The 22,123-nt window shown below is 38.3% G+C and overlaps 2 protein-coding genes across 6 annotated transcripts in view; one reads left to right on the top strand and one right to left on the bottom strand.

The window, feature by feature from the left end:
• The window catches only part of STAT1 (signal transducer and activator of transcription 1), a 36,968-nt gene extending 33,480 nt beyond the window's left edge, over positions 1-3,488 (top strand). For all 5 annotated transcript variants that reach the window (XM_057503721.1, XM_036927887.2, XM_057503722.1 and 2 more), the window contains one exon: positions 2,042-3,488. In XM_057503721.1, coding sequence (XP_057359704.1) covers positions 2,042-2,056 — 15 coding nt within the window. In that variant the 3' untranslated portion in view covers positions 2,057-3,488. The remainder of the gene's footprint in view (positions 1-2,041) is intronic.
• Positions 3,489-7,037: 3,549 nt separating this feature from the next.
• Positions 7,038-22,123, bottom strand: part of GLS (glutaminase) — a 75,596-nt gene continuing 60,510 nt past the window's right edge. The window contains exons 15-18 of the mRNA XM_036927889.2: positions 13,717-13,778; positions 12,543-12,619; positions 12,389-12,452; positions 7,038-9,715 (exon numbers count right to left, since the gene is read on the bottom strand). Of these exons, the coding sequence (XP_036783784.1) occupies positions 9,559-9,715; positions 12,389-12,452; positions 12,543-12,619; positions 13,717-13,778 (360 nt within the window). The 3' untranslated portion in view covers positions 7,038-9,558. The remainder of the gene's footprint in view (positions 9,716-12,388; positions 12,453-12,542; positions 12,620-13,716; positions 13,779-22,123) is intronic.

The following is a 22,123-nucleotide window of genomic DNA, read 5'->3' as shown; positions in this document are numbered from 1 at the left end:
GGTGAAAGGCCTGTGTATAGGGTTTAGAAATCAGAATTCTAATTCCGGCGTTACCATTACTGTTATTCCGTATGACCCTGAGGAAATAAGATTGATTAGTTCCCTCCATCTGTGCCAACAGTGTGACTACTGTCTTTGTGTTGTTGGAATGGTACTGTGAGAGCAATTTAAATACTCTAAATAAAAGCCAGGAAATGGTTTCATGGTCTCTGGATGACCCCTATAGCCATTCCATTCCAGGTAATCTCACTCATTTCATTTGTAGAATAAAACAAGTGTATTTTACACACACACACACACACACACACCAGGTAATCTCACTCATTTCATTTGTAGAATAAAACAAGTGTATTTTACACACACACACACACACACACACACACACACACACACACAGCCAAAGCTCCAGATTAAACCTGAGCTACAAGAGGCTATACTATGGGCACAGCACTGGTTAGACAAAATAAAAGTTGGATGAGTCTCCAAAATTGTTGGACTCCACTGTGTCTGTCTCAAGCTGTCTGGCCCTCCACCTTGGCCATGATTTCCATTCAGCATCCACTCTTGGAATTAGGGCCTATGCTCTGAAACAGAATAGCCTCTCACACAGTGCTGGCTGGTTTCAGCTGCATCTGGAGGCTATAGCTCCAGACTGACGCCTGGGGAGCAGGAGGACTGCAGGCTCCTGAGGAAATTGTCCAAGAGAGACAGAGCACCAGTGTTTTCTGCAGCATGGCTTGACTATTTGTTATGTCTGGATTTGCTGACCAATAAACTTTTCCTCTGGGCAACATGAGAACCAGTCTACTCTCCTAGAGGCCTTTGGTCAAAACTAGTAATAATAATAATAGAAACACTTGTTAATTGTCTAATATTTTCTGTCTCCTATAACAATTCTACATAACACTGTCTCATTTAATTGTTTCAACAAATCTGTCTTCAAGGGGCTCTTAGCCTCCTTTGAAAAGATGAGGAACTTGAAATTCAGAGAGGTTAGGTAATAGGCCATGACCGCACAGCTAGGAGGAGACAGAGACAGGATTTGATCTTTTGGTCTCTCTGTCTTTCCAAAGTCCACCATCTTAACGACACATTTTTACTGTCATCCACACTGAAACATAGGGGCAAAACCATCATTTTACTTTTAATTTAAAATTACTTTCCTAAGAGCACACTATGTACCACCCACTGTTGAGCACTTGGGATTAAAAGGAATAGATTGAGTCCTCAGGAGGCTTCCAGCCTAGTGCTGTGTTTCTGTTGGTATTTGGGGCTGAATGATTTCCATTTGGGGGGGTGCTGTCCTGTGGATTGTAGGTTCAGCGACCACCTTGGCCTCTGGCCACTAAATGACAGTAGCATACACACTCCCACACGCAGTCATGATAATCAAAAGTATCTTCAGGCATTGCTGGAGGGCCAAACCAGCCTGGGTGGAGAGTATCTGGTCTAAGGGGAGAGCTCAGCTTGCAGGAGAATGGCAAGCTGGTGTTCTTCGGATGAGTAATTTACTGCCTACAAGGTGCCCTATTCAAAGCAGCTGGGCAGGAGGCACTGACGGGGGAGGTGAAGGGGTTCCTAATAGTTCTGTTGCTCTAGCCTGTACCTGAAAGACATTTATTATTCCTACTGTCTGACCTTTAAGGAAAATTCATCATTCCCCCACACCCCTCTCTCCCGCTGGCCTACAGCTCAGCATTGCCTCACCCTTGTTTTGCATGAGCTTTGCCATGGTGCTGTGTCCCCAGACTTGCATAACAGCAGAAAGCTTTATGTAGTCTGGGTGAATTGACAGAACTAAGCCAGCAGGCTGCAGAGGAATAATCCATCAGCTTAGATGACATAAAAGGTCACGATTAGTCCAGGAGAATGGACGGCACATGCCAAAGGCCCTCTAATTCCATGCTTGTTATTTGCCACGGGAAGCATCTGCCTATTACTCGACCACTCCACTGCGGAGTAGACAAACAATATTAAATACATGAATCTGCATTGCACAAAATCGTTGTAATAAATATAACCACATTTTATCTTTTTGCAGATGAATGCAGTGTAGAGCATCAATTTCTCTCACCTTCCCTGGCAACATTTTTCCTTCCCATCTGTGATTTTCCTCCTGCTGCTACTCTGTTCCTTCACATCCTGTGTTTCTAGGGAAATGAAAGAAAGGCCGACAAATTTGCTGCAACCTCTTGATAACAAGTGGATTTTTCTATTACTCGACCACTCCACTGCGGAGTAATTCTGAAACATCGTTGTTACTCTGAAGGGCTTCATTCATCTTGTTAAAGGTACCATTGAAAGGCCCTCTCCACAGAGTGGGTTTACAAATGAAAAACATCCAGATTTACACTGACAACATCACAACTAGAAAAGGAGTCCTTCGGAGAAGGTGAGGTTTAGCAGCATCTAGCAAATGCTGTGCATATAGTTAGTGCCCAACTGTTCTAGGTTGTTGGATAGATCACGTGGTTATTTAGGGACCTTCTTGATGTAAGATGGACAGATTTCTATTCTGGAGAATTCCTATTTGTTCTCTCTGCTTTAAATATGACTGGAAGTTTTCCACCAGTTTGCCTATGAAATAGTTCAAAGCTAAGTTTATATAGAATTACATCAACTCTCTATCAAAGGTGGCCATCCTCTACTCGTCAGGGGATAAAAGCTGTATTTGTTATTTTATTACATCTCCCTCCCTGGCTATAAGAGCTAAAGACAGATCCCCTCTTGGGAAAATTAGCTTTTCTGTTTGTTAATGGCTTTGTGATACTGGCTATTATTACTAGAAGGAAGTACATTTTCCATACGCATTGAGTAGCATTTTGTGTTTAAATTTAAATATACAAAGCTGAATATGTCTGCCTTCATCGTGGCCGCTAGTACATGAGATTGTCTTCACAGTTCCACCAAGGAAGCCAGGCTATTAACAGCAGCTCTCTCAAGGCAAGTCCTGTTGTTTTTCAAAAAGTTGAAATGAATCATAGATATAGACAAACTCAGAACCTTAATTCATGTTTCTTAAATGGGTTAATTTGTCTTTAATGTAGTCTTAGTCATAAAATTTGCAAATTGAGAAGAAAAAAAATAGTAACTGACAAATCATTAACTAGAGAAAATATGAGAATCAAATAATTTGAAAACTTGTGTAACTGTTGAGAATTGCATATTTTTCACTGATAAATGTGTTTCTCTGACAAATACATTTGCAAATGGTTCCACTCTCTCTCCTGTTCTTTTTCTAGACCCCTTTTTGACTGGATGTTGTTTTGTGAAATGTATTGTGTTACTTAACTACTTCCTTCATTAACACTGACAAAAAAGTGCATTAGGGGGATGGGTTTGACACGGTTTCTCCAGGTAACTTTCCCAGCCTGCTGTCTTTGTAGTTGCCTCTTATTTTCCCACTGTCACCACTGCAATTATATTATGTAAAAGCTATGCAAAAAAAAAAAAGTTTTTCTGGTGGGAATAAATTTTCTTGAAGTCTATTTTTAAATTACAGCTGAAGTATATATATTGTATCACACAGTATTTTCCTTGATATTGAACACAAATTAAGGCCTCCTCTCTGGTTTTACATAAAATGATGTGAACCTGACTGGGTCTGCATTGACTTTTTAGATTGAAATTATGAAAAAACAAGGAAGACAACATTAACAAAATATTGTTTCTAATTGCTGATCCATAACTGTATATTTTTGCACTTTGAAATGATTTGGCATGGTTTCATTTTGCACAGTAAGAGACCTTGTTTACTTTTAAGAAGTAGTAAAATTCTTATGTTACTCTCTTATAAATAGCATTTGATGCAAGGATTTTAAAGGTTGCTGGCATTATATACAGGTTTGATGTTTTTCCCATTTTTTCTTACTTATGATTCAACATAAAAACATATCAGTCCTTATTTTTAAATAGGATTAATAACACCATTTTTCTACTTTGTTGCCCTTTCCTACCCTGACTGTAATCAGAATTGCTATGGCAGATTAAGATAGGTCAGTGGAAGAGATCAGAGAGGAAATCCTGGAACAAGCTGTAATGGGTGCCATAATAAGCAAACATAAAAAGTAGTTTGGTCTTTGTGACTCCAAATATACAACTAATATGGTATTTTAAAATGAATCTCAGTTACTAGTATGTTTTTAATTTTACAGTACAGTAAAATGGGACTCTGTCTTGTCTCCAGAGTGGCCATCTGAGATCCATACCTCCATGATAGACGAGTTATTACTGAGATGATTATCACACAGAAAGGGGCCATTTTTCACCACGCTAGAAAGCCAAGACCCTCTCAAAGTAACAGTCACCATGTTCTGGAAAAAAATAGTACAATAAAACATACAATCACCAAGTTAGACCTAAATCTAGCAGGTTAGACTTAACTGTTGTTTGAAGAGTTATTATAGAGTAGTGGTTTGGGCTTGAATTCTGGCATTATAACAGTTATGATCATTCTTATCTCTGATTATGCAGTATTTACATCTAGAAATACAGAGTCTTCATAACAAACACTGAGAGCTATATTTCTCCAGGGAGTAAAGTAGTAATGCCCAGCCTAGTCAGTATATACAATTGATCATTATAAGAAGTCACTAAGTAGATCCTGGCTTAGGGATGTTTGTGTGTTTTAAGAGTATTTCTGGAATAGTGTTTGTAGGAGCATAGAGCTTTTATGTACCACAAATAAAGACAAATTTCTCTTTAAGGGAAGAGTTCTCTGAGATGGCAATAAATAGATTGTGCTATTTCTTTGAAATTAAATGAGTGAAGTCTATTTATTGCCTGTAGACAAAATGGAATATTAAGTCTTAAAAAACAAAGCACTGCTTTCACATCTGACTATCCCAGGAAAAACAGGAAAAAAACTACAAATTGTTTTGAAAACTCTAGCATGTACCTGCTGAAATAGGATGCTATTCCCAAAGCAAGGGGCATTTGCTTGAGTGGTTTCTTTTGGTTAGTTAAGTTTCATTCTATTTACTAGTTCAAATATATACTGAGCACCGGCCTTGAGCCAGATGCTATTCAGGTGCTTGGGAAACACTGGTAACAAAAAACAGACACAGATCCCTGCTTTTGTGGAACTTAAGATGTTCTGAGATGCTGGATCATGTGTTTTAGTAAAATCATCTTATTAAAACTTTTTGTGAAGCAAATACAATCAAAAGCTACAAATAATTAAAAACATTATATAAAAATATATACAATCCCAAAGAAACAGCATTTAAAGAATTTTTAGGATGGTGAAAGATACTGTTTTAGAACCTCTTAAGATCAATTTTTAAAGCTCTTAAGTGATACTGACTTAATAATATTCAGATTTCAAATTTTGGTGAACTAACTTCAGGTTATATATTTGCTATACTGAGAAATGAAACATCTTATTTGACTAATTGAAAATAAGAACCACACTTAAGCAGTTTTAAATATTATTAAATTTACATTGGGCCTACAAAGAATATAAAGGTACCTAAAGTTACCTTTGACAGAAAGCCATCCATATCTTTTATCAAACTTGGCAAATTCTGTATTTCTTAACGCTGTTATGCGACTTTAATACCCTAGCATTGGTGTGTTTGTAGCCGTTCCTTGTTTCTTGTACATAAATGAAGCAGTTTTGATATTCTTTTGCTGTTAAGACTGCCTGTCAGATTCACTTCCTCGTGGGTTCTTTACTGACTATTCGGGGAGGCAGTGAGGGGCAGGGCTGAGGCACACAAAGGCCTGGTGTCAGGTGCAGGCTCCAGAATAAGAAAAAAACATCCAATCTTTGTCCCTTTATAATTGACTTGATTTTCTAATCCTTCCCATTCCCAAACACACATACCTTCCCTAATCTTGTCATAAATCACATCCTTTCCATATATAACTACAAAATACTACGTCCCCAAAAGCCTTTTTTTAAGTGCCACCTACCACATTTGTGGCTTGCTTCCCTGTGCTATCTGGTCTGTGATTTATGAATTTACTCATTTTACTGTAAGGTGAGTGAGTGAAATTAGGACTAACCCTGCCCCTAGAAAACATATATAAATAAATAGAATGACCATGTTGTATCAAGAATAATTTAATTTTTCAGAATTTGGGATTATTCATGCATTTGTTTCCTTTGAACTGATATCATGCTTCTCTCTGTGGATGGATGTATCCATAGCTCAAGTTGACATTTTCAGGACTTAACACTGTAGCATTTATGCTTCTCCTTAAAACTCCACAGAGGTGAGGTTTTAGCTAACATACAAGTGACTGGATATTCTATGCAGAGTATAGGGGAAGAACATGGGACTAGGAGTTGTGTATCACAGCCCACTCTTGTGTTTCAGCTGTAGCTACAAATGAGTTAGGTTAGAGATTCAGAGATTAGATTAGAGATTTCTGACATTGCTTCCAGTTCTAAAACGTCAGAAATGCAGACGAATTAACACTGATACAGCAGAGCAAATTACTTGGTGAAAAACAACTGTGATAGCTGCAAACGGACAGCCAGAGTGTTTATGTACCTTCTCGATGGTTAGGAATCCATAACTAACCCTAACCCTGTGGACCAGGGGTTTGTGGCACTGGAAGTGAATGCCATTCCACACACCCAGGAACCAGTTGGGAGCTACAGCTTACCAGCTGGTTATGCTCAGACTCTTGTGTGCAGCATTAGGTTCAGCTTCCCAAGCAGAGGTCAAGGCTTTGTGAAAATGATCTTTCTTCTCATTAAAGGCATTTAGACCCCCACCCCCACCCCCAGCAAAGCACACGCTGAATGATTCAATTCAACAAGTATTTATGATCACTTCCTAACTGCAGAAGTATAGTGTTAGGTTCTAGGGGACCAGACACGTGTTTGCTAATTCTCTCACCTTCCACGATTCTCATCTTTATCCTTGTGGTGACCCCACCCGACACCTTGCATAGTGTCTGGGTCATAGCAGGCATCAGAAATGGATTTGAACCAACTAGACAAGATCCATATAAGCTCAAGGGAGTTCCCAACCCAGCAATAGGAGAAAAATCTTAGTTGTTTTTTAAAAATTCACTTTTCACAGTTTTTTTTAAATACATGTATTTATTATGCTGTAAAAAGCAACACTACCTGATTTCATTTAAAATAAATATTTTCCAATTTCAGAATACTTACAACTTACAATTTTAAGATTGGACTCACTTTGGGAGTTTCTGGAAGCAAATACATTCATATCTGTACAATCCAATCCCCAGGAAGAATTTAAATCCAACGTCAAGTCATTCAGGCTTTGCCAGACAGACATCATCAAATGTTGATAGCTAATCCAGTTTTGCAGCTAAAGGGCAGTGTGGGGCAGCAGTGGGGTATAGCACGTTACACCCCCAAAATGAAATAATTAGAACTGAGACCCACTTTCCCAGCAAAAACAACAATGTATAAAAAGCTTTAAACATGACCATATAGAGCTCTCATGATACAGAAAAAGCGCGTATGATTCTAAAGTCAAAACAAAAGATCTTTGGAGGATTACTGATGGCAGCATTCAACAGCATAATCAAAAGCATTTAAACCAAATGTACTTGCCATACCAGTCGACAGCAAACAGAGCAGAAACTGGCAGAGTCATAAATAACCTCATAGGTAAAAAAGGGCTCATTTAACTAAACCACAAAGGTTCCACGGAATAGTTTTGATCTGAGAAAATATGAAAACTTTCTTTGTTCTCAAATAATAGTTAGAATCTATTAGAGAAAAGCCTCAAAGTCATTAGTAATCTTCAAGCCAAAAAATTTAAGTGTCTTCACATGTCATTTTAATCACACAAAGCAAGTTTGAGCAGTTATTTCAATTGATTTCAGTTAAAGAGTGTATCCCATAATATCTTTGGAGTTAATGCTGTTCCTTTGCAGCATTCTGCAAATGCTACTTGTTTATGTGGCTTGGTAGATCCATGGGGCAAGAACACAGCAGCAGGCTAGATAGATGCCCACCCACCATATTCCCCACAGCACACACATGGGAATGACTTTGTGCCTGATGCAGCACAGTTCAAGAACAGTGGCTGTGGTTCCATGAAAGGAGGCGCTGTCTAGGTAACGAGGAGGGCAAGGGCTGAAGCCACTGATGTAGGCTGGAAGCAACATCAAAACCCTTGGAGGCTGCTGGAGTGGAAAGGGGGTCGTTAGGCATGATAAAGCTTGGAAGCAGCAGTGGTGCTGATAGGAAAATAAAAGGCAATTTACTGTATTAATGTGACAGCTAACATTCACGTTGTTGACGATTCTGCTCATTTCACTAAACACAGCTTCAAAGAAGTCCATTTGTGTGTGTGTGTGCCTGTGTATGTGCTTAATGAGAAATCCTCAACATACCCCTTTACCTCTCAGGTATGGGACAGTGTTTTATGTGCAGTTCTTCCCCAAGACAAACAGTGGGTCTCGCTTTAAGATGAAACTGCCTCTTCTTATTAAACTATAGAGTCCACTAAAATTTACATACTGAGAATCAGGAGGAAACGAGTTATTTAGTGGTCTCTCAAATAGAACAAATGTGTTGACGCAGACTTTTAATGATAGGTTAAAAAGCACATGTTATTTGTAGCAGTTCCCATACCATCAGAAAAACTTTGGTAGCTTAGAGCACTTCTGGATTTGTCTTTATCTTTATCCTGGAAGCTGAAAAATATCTTCTTAGTTAAAGAGCTGCAATAGCATGTCCCTTCCTTTTTAGGCTGATGAATTTGACTAATTTGTATTTAGCTTTCTAATTTGTCTCTGGTTCATCTCCTATAGACCAATGACATAGTTACGTAGCTCCGATGCCAGATACAGGAGGCATTTTCTGACTTACTGTGGAAATCATGAAAACTGCATAGTATGCCAGCACCCACTTTCGCAGCTAAAGGGAAGAGGCAAGTAAATAAATGTCTGGGAAGAGAGGCTGGACTAAGGGGATACAGAAAAAGGAAATTTTTTCAAAAGCATTGTAACTACATTCACACAAATATTTTGGTCACCAAACGTATCTTAAACAGAGTCCCTGATAAAAAATTGGTCTGTGCTACTAACAGCTGTTAACTATTGTAATTCTCAAAGAGTCACATCTTGAAGCTAGGGTGATAGGAGGCATTTTAATCACACACCCTAGGTGCATATAGTTGTTCAAACACTCAGTCTATATTTGAAGTCTTGAAAATCACATTACTTTGCTTCTAAAGGCAGCCTTGATCCATCTGGACAGACTGTACAACAGAGCTTAATTTATAAATGCAGATCAGCAGATCATCATCACAGACTGAAAATTCACAAAACACACAAAAGTAAATCATGAAGACCACACACTTAAGCTAGCGTTGGAAACTATGTCTTTTACATCAAATTATACAATGCACGAGGTAAATATTGCTCACATTATGGAGGAAGATTGCATTATTTCTATTTTTTCCTAAAGAAATCAGATTTGTCCTGTGCATACAATGAAGCTCCAGTAACACTGAAATGACAAATGTAAAATATACATCACTACCAGATAAATACACACGTTCTTCATACTCATTTTCCACAATTAAATAGGTAAGTGATGAAATCTTGGGCTTAAGACCATTATAACAATCCATCAAGATTCTTATGGACTGTTTGGTTTTCCTTTCCATCGTCGGAATCTCCTTGAGGCGTGTACTGGACTTGGTATTCCTGGAGGATTTTAAATACATCGTGGTGTCCAAAGTGCAGCGCTTCATCCATGGGGGTGTTATTCCACCTAAATGAGTAGCACAGCATGGACTGGGTCAGTAGGTAATTTCTGTGCAAAAACGATAACCCAGCATTCTTTGATTTTAAATGCAGGTTAACTAGCCCTTGAAATTTAGCCATTTTAGCAATATTCAAGTAAAAATCAATGGAAGAAATGCAGAAAGGGATTTGTCATTTATTTAAAACATGGTGTCACTAACAACTTCGGAAATGGGGAGGAAGAAAAGATTATCTTCTACAAAAGGAGCTTGTTTACATATCTAAGTGCTTATGGAGGGGAAGTTCTAGTATTGACAGATAAAACAGATTCCTAGTATTCCTGAGTTTTAACTTCATTAAAAGCCCAAAGGATTTCTCTTTAAGTAAAACGTTCAAAGAAAATTCAGGTATATAACATCCATCACCCTAGTCTTTGACAGAAAATTTGTGTTCTGTCAATTTCAAAATCACAATAAATCTCCGAAGCCTGGAAATAACCATGACCTCATTAGGGCTCAGACACACTGGGAGAGCAGGAGGGCCCCCAGAGGAACTGACATTTTCATCATCTGTGGTAAGGATGGGAATCCAGAGATTCAACGGACCAGTACACACCCAGAAGAATAACTACCCTTTCCATGGTAAATGTGTTTCTGGGGCTGAGCTCTTCAGAGTGATACAGACCAAGTCTGAAGATGAGAAGATATGAAGAGCTGCCAGTGTGGTTAATCAGCTAAGTAGGAGGAGACAACACTATGAAATTCACAACAAGTAAATGACAGAGTGAGAATTATTCCCTAATACTTCCCAGACTATTAAGCGTCTCTTCCCATCCTCTCTCTCTCATGTCACTTAACTTCTCCATGGCTACCAGGCTCTCTGACTTCATGTCTCATGCTACTCTCACCACCTTCGGCTTTTCCTGCTTTCCTTTCCATCTGTCCTTATTCTTTTACCTACTTAATGGGGTCACAATACAGAACCAAAATGTTTTTAAAATAGTCTCATTTAAAAAATAGTTTTGGGTAAAATATGGTAACCTCTTAATTTTTAAAACCAGGTAAGTCACATTTTATGTGTATCTTTGTGCTTCTCAAAAAAATAGCTGAGCTATATTGCTTTTTACTTCTATTGACCATCATTCATTTAGGGAATTAGTGGCCTTAAATTGGGGGTGGGGGAACTTTTCAATCATCTACAACATATAATTTTCTGTCTTTCTGGAAAAATGGAATGTTAACTGCAAGTTACCTTTTTGACAATCCTTCCATGAAATAATACAAAATATCAACTTTAAAGAATACACTAAATTCACTCAATCCTATTTTATAATTTGAGGTAATAACTGATTCTATAAAATAGTGAAAAGAGTTTTCGTGGTCTAGCTTACATTCTAGAACAGCTGAATACCCAGTTACTAAGTTTGTTACTTATCTAACTTTTGCCTATCAGATGAGTACTTCTATACTTCCACATTCCTAGAGGCCAACTTAGGGCAAAAACCCAAAACATTTCAATCCTTAAATATGCAAGTCACAATAAATATTTCCAGCATGTATTAGATAGTTGGAATTATAAACATGGAGTGGTGTGGGTAGAGCTCTCTTCAGTTTCTTGCTCTAGAAAGAAGTGGTATAGGCATCACTTTTGGGGATAAAAGGGAAGATTGTCTCCCTAACATGGTTTTAGAATACGACCTATAAAGGTCATGATTGTATAACAGAAGTGTTACCATACATAAAAAATGCTAATAATTTCCAGGCACTGACATAACTTTTCTGCATTTCTTGCAAACTGAATAAAACCCAAACCTCTAATTTAAAATTAAAACAGTAAAACCTTACCACATAGAAAGATCTAATAAGCTAGAGAATAATCAACTTGCCCGTCCCAAACTTTACAATCCTCAAATATTCAACCCAAACTATAATTGAACATTTCAAACCTCTCCCAGCAAGTATTTTTTCCTTCCATTCTTCTAAAACTTGGTTTTCATTACTCATCCAGTTACATAATGTGCAAATTACACAACTACAGAGTTTATGTATATGTGTATACCTAAGCTGTGCTCTTTGTCCTCCCTTGACTATCCACTTTGTGAAGTGTGTTCACTGCAGGATGTATGGCAGTTTGCCATGTGGACGAGGGAGAGGAGAGGAGAGGAGCAGAATACATTCTAAGCAGATTTTCTGTGCTATGGATAGAGTACCCTTTCCTTCCTGTAATGCTGTCAAATCTCATCTCCCCCAAAGTACTGATTAAAATTGATCTTTCACGAATCCTCCTAGGACTGACTTAACCAAACTCAGGAATTTCATCAAACTCCAATATATTCAATTTAGAGCTTCCTAACTAATTTTCTTATACATTTTAATATGCTCCTATAAATTTTTTGTGTACCCTGTGTTGTTAAAAGGCCATGAGGATGAAATTCCTATTTTCTCTTTCCAAAAACAGAATGATTTTCTCCATATAGTCTGTTGACTGACAGACTAACCTGAAAAATTCTAGAAGACCATCCTTAGATTAGAAATACAATATGGAAGAGAGAATCATCTACCTAACAGAAACAAGGTTTTGTTTGTTACCTTTATAAAGCACCAGAGCAAGTTCAAGAATGTCTCCAATATATACATTATAGCTCTGAATAGTAAAACACTAACTTGCCAGTTCCATGTTAGAAGGTAACAGAAGTGCTCACCTGTCCTTGGGGAAAGGATTTACTTTGCAGGCTTCCAGCAAAAATTTAACAACTTCAACATGACCTATATCCAGAACAAAAGCAGCAAATTTTAGTATTCAGTAGAAATGAAATCTGAAGAAAAAAAATTATTGATGAGCAGCTCATATCTCACCCTCTGCAGCAGCTACATGGAGTGCTGTTCTAGAATCGTAGTCTCGCTGTTCCATATCCATGGCTGACAAAGCAAATCTGAAAATTTGTAAGCATAGCTACTTATTGTATATAAAATTTAATTCACACTTCTAACATTTAGTCCATCAGTTCAGTTGAAGGTCCTGTGAGGCAGGTGCCATCCTTCAGGTTCATTAATGGGAACTTGAGACCCTGTTGAGTACACAGGTGTCTCAGGTAAATGTCACTACCTCTCTTAGCTTTGGTCTCTTTGGGTAAGAGGAAACATTCACCATTTCTCACAGAATTAGGTTTCATTACATTATTCTTCATAGCTCAAGAATAGCACAACTAAACCAAAGTGTGTGCTTCAGAAGGGCAAGGAACTAATACCTATACTAAAGTTAAATGTTTTCAATAAGGCTCCCATTCTTTAATATTTTATAGTCTACAAGTACTAATCAGACATTTTTTAAAGTTTTTAAAGTGCACATTTTTTGTGATGTAATTGACATGTAAGTTTCAGGTGTACGGCTTGACATGATACATTTATATATTAGAGTATGATCATCCATCGCATTAGCTAACACCTCCAGCACATCAGTTCTTCTTCTTTGTGGTGGGAACAATGAAGACCTAGTTTCTCAGCCACCTTGAAGTTTATAGTACAGTAGTGTTGATACAAGTATTAATCAGTCTTTAAAACAAAGGTAGAAATTAAGCATACACATTTTTCCACCTTAAAGTTCAGTTGCAACTCTATACAGCAGACCTTACATTAAGTGTACAGGGCTCTGTGACCTAACCCTGGTGATCTGCAGAACACCAAATGCCTCTACTTGCCCATCGCCCTCACCTCCACAGATGGGGAGTGAGTGGTTGATGGAGACTGAGAAGGCATTGTCTAATTCCACTAAAACAGTAATAGTCATTTACCAGATTAGGTGAACACTTACCACTTTGGAAAACAGGTTCTGGCTTTTATAGGAGGTAGAAAAGAATAAGACTGCACAGCAAGCCTAAGGCACTGGGAGTGAGGATTTCATATAAATTAGTTTGGGTCATTTTTATTAGAGGGAAATGGAAGTAAGACTTTAGCCTTAAAATGGCTGCTTGCCCAGCACTAATTACACAAACATCTGTAAACCATATGCTGATCCACCCTGTTAACATACCTCCGAAGTGCAGACACATCTCCGGTATATGCAGCAAACAAAAGGTTTATCACTGACTTTACCTGCAAAGGAAGAAATGTTCAGACATCTACAGGGGAAAATAAATACATGGATGTACAATTGTCACTGGTATGTGATTTCCATGTGCTTTGAACACTTCAGCTGGGTCATACACAAAAAGTTATGACAAGCACACTTCTGCAGCCAAAAAGGACACACATGTGGTATTTTACTTTTTTAAACAGAGGATTATGAGGGAAAATGCAATAAAGATACATGAGTGAAGGAATGCAATGATGGTATCAACTGGCACAAAAGAATGGAAACTTGTGACCTGTGAAAATATACATAGTTGGTGCAACTGAAAATTGTTTAGAACCTTTCTCATTCAGTTTAATGTCTCAGAACTGTGACCTGACTTGTATACTCATAATATTCACACACATCATTATTAAAAACTAAGCCATGCTATATAAATGCCTAATCCCTGAGCAATCACCAATGACTGGCTTCTTTAGGAATCATATTACAAGACAACATTCAGTGATCACCTTAAACTTAAGGACTGTACTACATTGGAAAGAGAGTCTTCAGTTGAATATCCAGGCAATACAAACTGGGGCATTCTCAGAGCCTGTGATGCTGCCTCTTCTCAAAAGGTGGGTAAAACTCCCAAAATATGAAGTCACTGCTATTGAGTGCTCCACTTCCAAGTATATCTTCTTTTATCAATTATCTACTTTCTTGTCCTTATAATTCAGGAATAGATAGTTATCCTAAAAGCCATTGGATTCTGACCTGCTTTCATAAAGACTATCCAACCCTGTTTTTGAGGAACTAAACTATGGAACATTTGCTGGTGGTACATACTTCATAAATTTCCACCTGTGTCTTAGACTTTGCAACTTAAACATTCATACTGATGATCCAACTGATATTGGATTCAGTGGTAGGAAACAGAAATTGGAGGGATGGAAAGCCACAGCCCTGGAAGCTTCGTTTTCAGGGTCTTACCTGAACATTCTCCCTTTCCACCATGACTTCCCTTTCTGACAACCTGTGAACTTTTAAATCGAACTGGAACTAACCACTGCCAGACTCTTCTAATCCAGCATTTTCAAAATGTGTTCTGCAAAAAACTAGTCCACAAGTGCTCTATTTTGAAAAAAGGGTCCTGTGGTCAGACATTTTCTTAAAGCAAATCCTCTTCTTGGAGATTCATGAGCATATGAAAGATCCTATCAAGTTCTTCAGTATGGGAATCTAACCAGCTGAGCACACCCCCCAAATGTACTACTTACCATTAGTGTTGATATCACTTCCAAAAGTCTTAAAACTTTTATTCCTTCAGTCCATTAGCTTCCCTTCTGGCTACACTTCAGTTCTCCTTCCCAGCCTTACTCTGTAGTCAATACCCTGCTAACCATAAGTCCAGAACAGTTTCCTCAATGGGGGTGGGGGAAGGGACTTAATGGAATCACCTAGAATGTTTTAGAAGTATATACAAGCATGTCTTTTCCCAATTCTAGTCATCCTGTTCCCACACCTCAAGTGTATACATTTTTAGGGAAAACAGCCTTTTGAAAAAAACTCTCCAGGTGACTTTAATACGTACTCTTCTGGGTTATGAACCATTGTTTCATGTAACCTTAATTTCCTTCTTTTATAATCGGACTAATTTGGAATCCTCAATTCCCCTTATGCTCCTGGGCCCACAGGAAAAATACTGATTGGCTATTACAAATTATTATTTCCAACTGGTCTCCTGTGGCTGCTTGACAATTTTTTTTTTCTTACTGGTTTCCATTCACATTTTTTCAGGCTGTTAATACCAATGGCAACCTAAAACAGATGACCCTGGCCACAGCTTTAGTAAGATAAACTGTTCTTACCTTTTATGTAAAATACCCGCTTCTAATACCTTATTCTCTCTTCCATCCCTCCAAACCTTTAAGTAAGGTCTGAGATGATCTTCTTCACCTTGCTTCAAACATATATCCTCCAGATCCCCTAACCCTGCTCCCATATTTATCCTGTTTCTAGCAACTTCAACTTTTCCTCTTTCATTGGTTTCCTTCTCTGCCTTAATACAGACACAACTTCAACTTACTTGAAACACACGTAACACTATTGTTACCCTCTTTCAGTGCATATTTTCTGAAAGTTTGTATGTTCAATTTCCTTGAAATTACTTTTACACCCACTCTTACCTCTAAATAACCCTTCAAAGCTCCAGCAGCCTTCCTAAGCCCTGATTTTTCTGACCTCTGATTGTATCAATTCCCGCCCTCTCACTCCTTGTCTTCCATGATGCTGGTTACTGATCATCCTCCTGTTCATTGGTTTGCAGTCTTTCCCCACTTTCCACTGCCTAATAATACTCTGAAGGCAGTCTCCAGCCTTCTCGTTTTTCAACAGAATTTCCCTCAAAAGTTTCATGCATTCCTTTGGGGAGAATGACTTCCTGATCTGTATCTTTTAAATCTTTGTTCCTAAACCTTAACTCCACCGCTCCTTCTACTTATCATGCTGTCATTTCAAACTCAAAAATAGCAAACTTCTCTGCAGCCTTGTCTCCTCACCTGGGCTCTGGAAGTCCATGTCATCTGCCTACTTGACATTACCTCTAGAATGACTCATAGGCCTCTCAGACTTACACCCAGAATAGAACTTTATTTCCACAACCTCCGCCCACCATGACCCTTAGCTCCTCTTCCGGGTCTCCCTTATTTTGGGATGACACTACAGTTCATCCTGTTGCTGAGTCATCACCCAGGGCTGCTGCATTTGATTGCACAGGTTGAGCCTCCAAGGATGCCCAGCCAAGCAAGCAGACCCAGCCTGTGCTCCTCTCACCCAGCTGTGGCGTCTGGTACCCAGGTACATCTGATGGGAGGAAAGGAGCCTTCTTCATACAAATGTGCTGAGAGGGTCTGCTTATGTTGACAGGCAAAACTAGCTTTTTCTAATTCATAAAAAACCTACCATATAGACCCTGGGGGTATTCCTTGATTCTACTTCTCACATCTTACGTCTAGCTCATCAACAAATTTGCTCTACTTCCAAAATACATTTGGAATCCTACTATTTCTCACCACCTTCATTACTATCACCAAGGCTCTGAGCCCCACCTTATCTCACCTGGAGGACTGCAAAAGCCTCCAAACTATTCCTCTTGCTCCACTCCACTGCTACAAGGATCTTTTGAAAACTGATTGTGGCACTCCCACGACTTCCATCATATCTAAAATAAAATTCAAACTCTTTACCGTGGCTTTCAGAACACTAAATGCACTCCTCCCTCATTATACTGTGTGTCTGACTCCCTCCCACCCTGCAGGTCTACTTCAGCCAGGTGGTTGTCCTCCTGGTCTTTGGGCACTCAGAGCTACATTCGCTGTGTTGCTGCTGAGATGCTCTTCCCAGGCAGTGAGGCAGCCTTCACTCAGGTACCCAAACATCAGCTCACAGACTCCAAAAACACTGCCCTCTTTTCATCACCCTTACCCCTTACCTTGCTTTTTCTCTTCAGAGCCCTATCACATACATAAACACACACACGTTTCATGTCTTTTTCCTCCATTAAATATAAGCTTTAAGTGGGTGAAGACCTTGTCTTTCTTCCTCACTATAACCACAGTGCCTACCACACATTATGTGCTCATTACCTATGTGTTGACTCAAATCAACACATAATACACCTGAAACTTATACAATGTATGTCAATTATATTACAATTTTAAAAATGTATTGATTAAATGAATATTCTCCCTCAAAGCAACAAATATTCAAACTGTTATCACCACTTGGGGATTAAAATGTAATTATATCTTCTACCTCCTTTAACTTTTACTTCTTCAGAGACTGTTAGCAAATTTATTCAATCCTCATAACCAGTGACTCTACTTCCAGTCCTTTTTTCATCTCCCAAATCCTTTTCCACTTATTTCTACTCATCTTCTCAAAACATTGCTCTGATTATTAAATGCTTCTCAGCAAGGGAGCGTCCCAAATTCACTTCTGATATTTAAGTTCTTTAGAAGTTGCATCCAAGATTCTTCAGTCTGGCTAATTTCTCTTAACCTCTAACAAAGCAAAATTGGTCTTACTGTGCTTGTTTTTATCTTTATGTCTATGCTCCTCTCTCCCTCCCTCTTTGAGAACATCTAGATTCCTAATCAAATCCTTCCTTTCCTTCAAGGGCTAGCTTGAAAGCCTTTGAAGGCTCCTTCGCTACTGCATACAGTCATCCCTTCCACAGACATCCCATCCAGCATTCATTATCCATGAAGCTTGTTGCTAGTTACCCACATGTACTTTGTGACAGCATGTGCCAAGGAGTCATAAATTAGATACCTTCTCTCCCACTACACCGTGACTATACCAGCTGCCCCTGCTAAGCCACAGTACATACTTTTTATTCCCTAAAAGCATCTTTTCTCCACCCATTTTTTCATTGCAGTGTTACCCTTAACCCCTCCTCTGTGAGCTCTATATCAATCTCTTAAATCAGAAGTCATCTCTTCTACCTTTGCCTCCCTATGGCACCATCACACATGATATATTTATTTTTGTATCTTATCTCCCCCACTACACAAGAGAAATCCAGAACTCTGATGTGCATAACATTATTAACTATCCATAGTTCTTATTCTTTGAAGTGTATTAGTCCTTCTATGCAATAAATTCTTGACCTAGTTCATTGACTGTATGCGTGAACTACATCCCTTTTAAAAACTCTGAATTTAGACCAATCTAGTTTGAAGAGATTTTATTATATATAATACATGCACATTGCTTAGCCACTTAACCATTCAGTATTACCAAAGTTCTAAAAGTAGAAGTTCCTTATTACCAGGGCTCACAAAAGGCTTATTTTGGAATGTAATCAGTCTATTGAGAGCATTTATTCACAAGCATATTTCAGCTCAGAGAGATACAACGAGAACAGATCAGACAACTTTAATGTACAAAGTCTTCATGACGAATCGGGGGGAAAAACACTAGCTTGCCTTAAAAATATGATTAAAGGTTAACATGGAATTCAGCTGCAGGGCTGAATTTAGTCTAAATCAGGACAGGAGGTTGATCACCAAATGAGTATCATTCACTCCAAGACAGACCCTAGGTGGCAGCATACGCATGGGCACCATTCAAAATTAAAATGACAAATGCCTCTTTACTCCAGCAAACAGCCACCTGTATTTTTAAGGTTTGCATAAATCAGGAAAAGAGCTAGAAGTAGAAAGCCAAGACTGAATGGCTTAACAGTTCTGATACAGCAGATGGAGTGCATTTCATTTAGGGACAGTCCACTTCCTGGTCTGTTAAAGGAGTTCCAAAAATATTCCCAGCTAAACTGACACACCCTCTGGAGTGGCTACCATGGCAGAGCAAACTGGAGGAGGAGGATACCCTACGACTCATATTACAACTACAAGCCAACCATTGATTGACTCAATCTCCTACTCCCCCAATGTTACCTGAGTAAGGTTAATTTAAAAATAACTGTAAAGGCCAGGGTCCAGAGAACAAAGAGTTAACAGTAACTGCCAGGGGCATGGAACCTGTGTTTTGATGAGTCATTCCTCAGTGCTGAGAAACAGAGCACACACAGTAAGGGCTGTGTTGTTTAATGTATGCCTCCCAGCAGTAAACAAACTTCACTTCGCAGGTAGCCACTAAAAATGCATGAATTAAATGTTTTCTTTTTATATTTTTTCTGAAATCATACTTTCAGATTTTCCAGTCCTACTACATTTTTCTCATTAAATCTTTTTCAGAACCTGCCAGAACCAACCTTATATTATGTGTACAAAGTAATGACAAAGTAGGACAAGAATGCTGCAGTTCACATGAGTTCATTTAACACTGGCATGCTTGGCCTGTCAAAATGAACTTTTTTCCAAAACAGCAAGACATAATTGGAGGTTTTATCAATTTTACAAATCTAAAACATGACATTCCTTCCTAACTCTACAGTCCTATCATTCTATTCATTTTGAGCCTCTTCAGAAGTTGAATTGTGACTTTTGTCTCCTCCTCCAAATGCCTTACCTTTTTGCAAGCAGCAATTACTAGAATTACATAATCATATTACTTTGTATTTATACAGCAAACTACATGGAAAAACTCAGCATTTTTAAAGTTGTGTCTATGCTCCTCTTTTAAACATCTCTGACAGGCTGGTTGTAAAACAATGATAGACATATTTTATTTATTACTACCATTGAGGTGAAGGGCCTTGGCTCAAGGTCATATAGCATATGAATTAGTGATGTAGCTGGGATACACTCCCATTCTGTACAAGTAGACCATGCTGATTTGAGGCCTTAACAGATCTCAGTGTTATCCAAAGGACAGAAGGAAACCAAAGGATTAAATGGTAATTTAGCTCTAATCCGTCAAAGTCCTTTGCTAAATACTGGCAGGTGGGAAAGTAGGACAGGAGGGAGGAAGTGGAGAAGGCAGAAGAGGGGGCAGAGAGAGATTGATTCATTGGCTTTACACTTTACTCCAAGTATTTTATTTCCAACTCTATTACCAACTGCAGAACTGTGGCTTCCCTTGTTTTTCATCATTAGTTCCTGCCTTCATACAAAGACTAATTCAGACCTTTTGGAAAAGTTTTAATGAAAAAAAAAAAAAGGCAGGTAACCGAAAAACCATCCTTCTGTTCCTACCACTTCCAGTTTGACGTAAGCTGCTCTCTTATTTCCAGCTCACTACAGTATCTGTTGCCCTGGAACGGATACTCTTCTTCATCTGTTAAATAAACCATCATCACTCCAGACCCAGTTTTGTTTAAAAAGCTTCACTCCAACCTAGCCTTTTATAGCTTTTAAGTGAACATAAGTTTTCAACCTTCTTTCATAGATTTTTTTCTTAAGGTCAGGTTGAAAAATAGAAACTATTATAATAAAAAGAAAAAAATTAAGTTGCCAGCAAATGTAAATTAATCGCTTGCTGACAAAGAAATATAAACCTGTACAGTGTGAATGTGACCACTTACTACTGAGCTTAATATTCATATGAATAACAAAATTATAGTACTTTTATCATTAGAAAATATGAGTAAGAGGCCACATGATCCTCAGCTTTCCAGTGACTTATTCAAGCACAATTATTAATACACCATATATAGAAAAATCTAATCCAAACTGACATGATCAGAGGATTAGAGAAAACCCCTTATGGGACTAACAGTTCAGCAATTTCATGGCCACGTTTCCTTCTCATACAGTAACTTACTAGAGAGGAATAAATAGAGCAGTAAATTTTACTCTAAAGAATATGGAAATTTCACTTCCAAAAGAAGAGTTTCAGAGTGGCAGCTCCAAATACTGCATTCTGCTCGATTACTAGTACCTAATAAACTCCCTTAAGCATACCATTTTCAAAATTGCTCAATGAGTAGATTAATCTGAAACAATTTTACTTATTTTTAAGCTAAGAAGTCACAATTACACCAAATATATAATTTGACAATCCATGAGAATAAAAAATTAGGATATTATTTACAACAAAATAGCTAACATGAATACCTACACTCCCTGGATTGAGCTAAGTGCTTTAAGTATTATTATCTCTGCTCTTATTATTCAAAGGATAGGAAACTGAAGACTAGTGCATTTAAATTAGCTTGAGCAAAATAATGCTTACCAGTGGCAGAGCGAGCGAGCGCTCAAGCCCAGTCTGCCCAACGCCAGGGTCAATGTTCTCAACCACTACTTAGTTTCTATTGGGCCAGGAGATATCCTAACAAAACCAGAGATGATATCCTCACCAATACAGTTGCAAGACTAAAATCAGAAAGTAGCAACTAAGAAACAATTTATAGGGATATCAGAGGTAATTCTCTATTGAGGTGCTAACCAAAGGTGTATTCTTTTTTTAATTGAGGAGAAACTATGGGAACAAATCAGTGTGGCAAATTAATGACACAAACAGAAAAATGTTAAAGATATCTATTCTTTGCATTAGTCTTTAAAAATGAAATGTGAATTTTGGGCTAATGTGAATAAAGCAAATGTTACTGTAACAGCATTGGTAGTACATCAGCTCATCTTGGGGACTCATGCTACTCTGGTAAATCCCAATGAATGGCCTAAAAAGGATACCCATGGGCTCACAGGACCCTCCTTTTAAATCTGAATATAAAAGCACCTAACAATGTATCTTTGTGTGGTGTGACAAACAGCACTCCTAATTAAGATGCACCAAATAGGAGAAGAAATGAACAGGAGCAAAGGTGGCCCCAGTCCTCTGAATAAAAGTGCATCTCCCATACGCAGACCTAAGTATATTCATACTGTGCCAACAACTATCAAACTTTTATATTTATGTCTTCCTGGTTCTCATTCCCAAATATTTGTAGAATTCCATGAAGGTGTTAACATTAGTGTGT

The sequence above is a fragment of the Manis pentadactyla genome, chromosome 6 (assembly GCF_030020395.1).
Source record: "Manis pentadactyla isolate mManPen7 chromosome 6, mManPen7.hap1, whole genome shotgun sequence".
In the NCBI taxonomy this organism is placed as follows: Eukaryota; Metazoa; Chordata; class Mammalia; order Pholidota; family Manidae; genus Manis; species Manis pentadactyla.
Note: the sequence above shows the minus strand (reverse complement) of the source record. Positions and strands in the feature narration are given on the sequence as shown.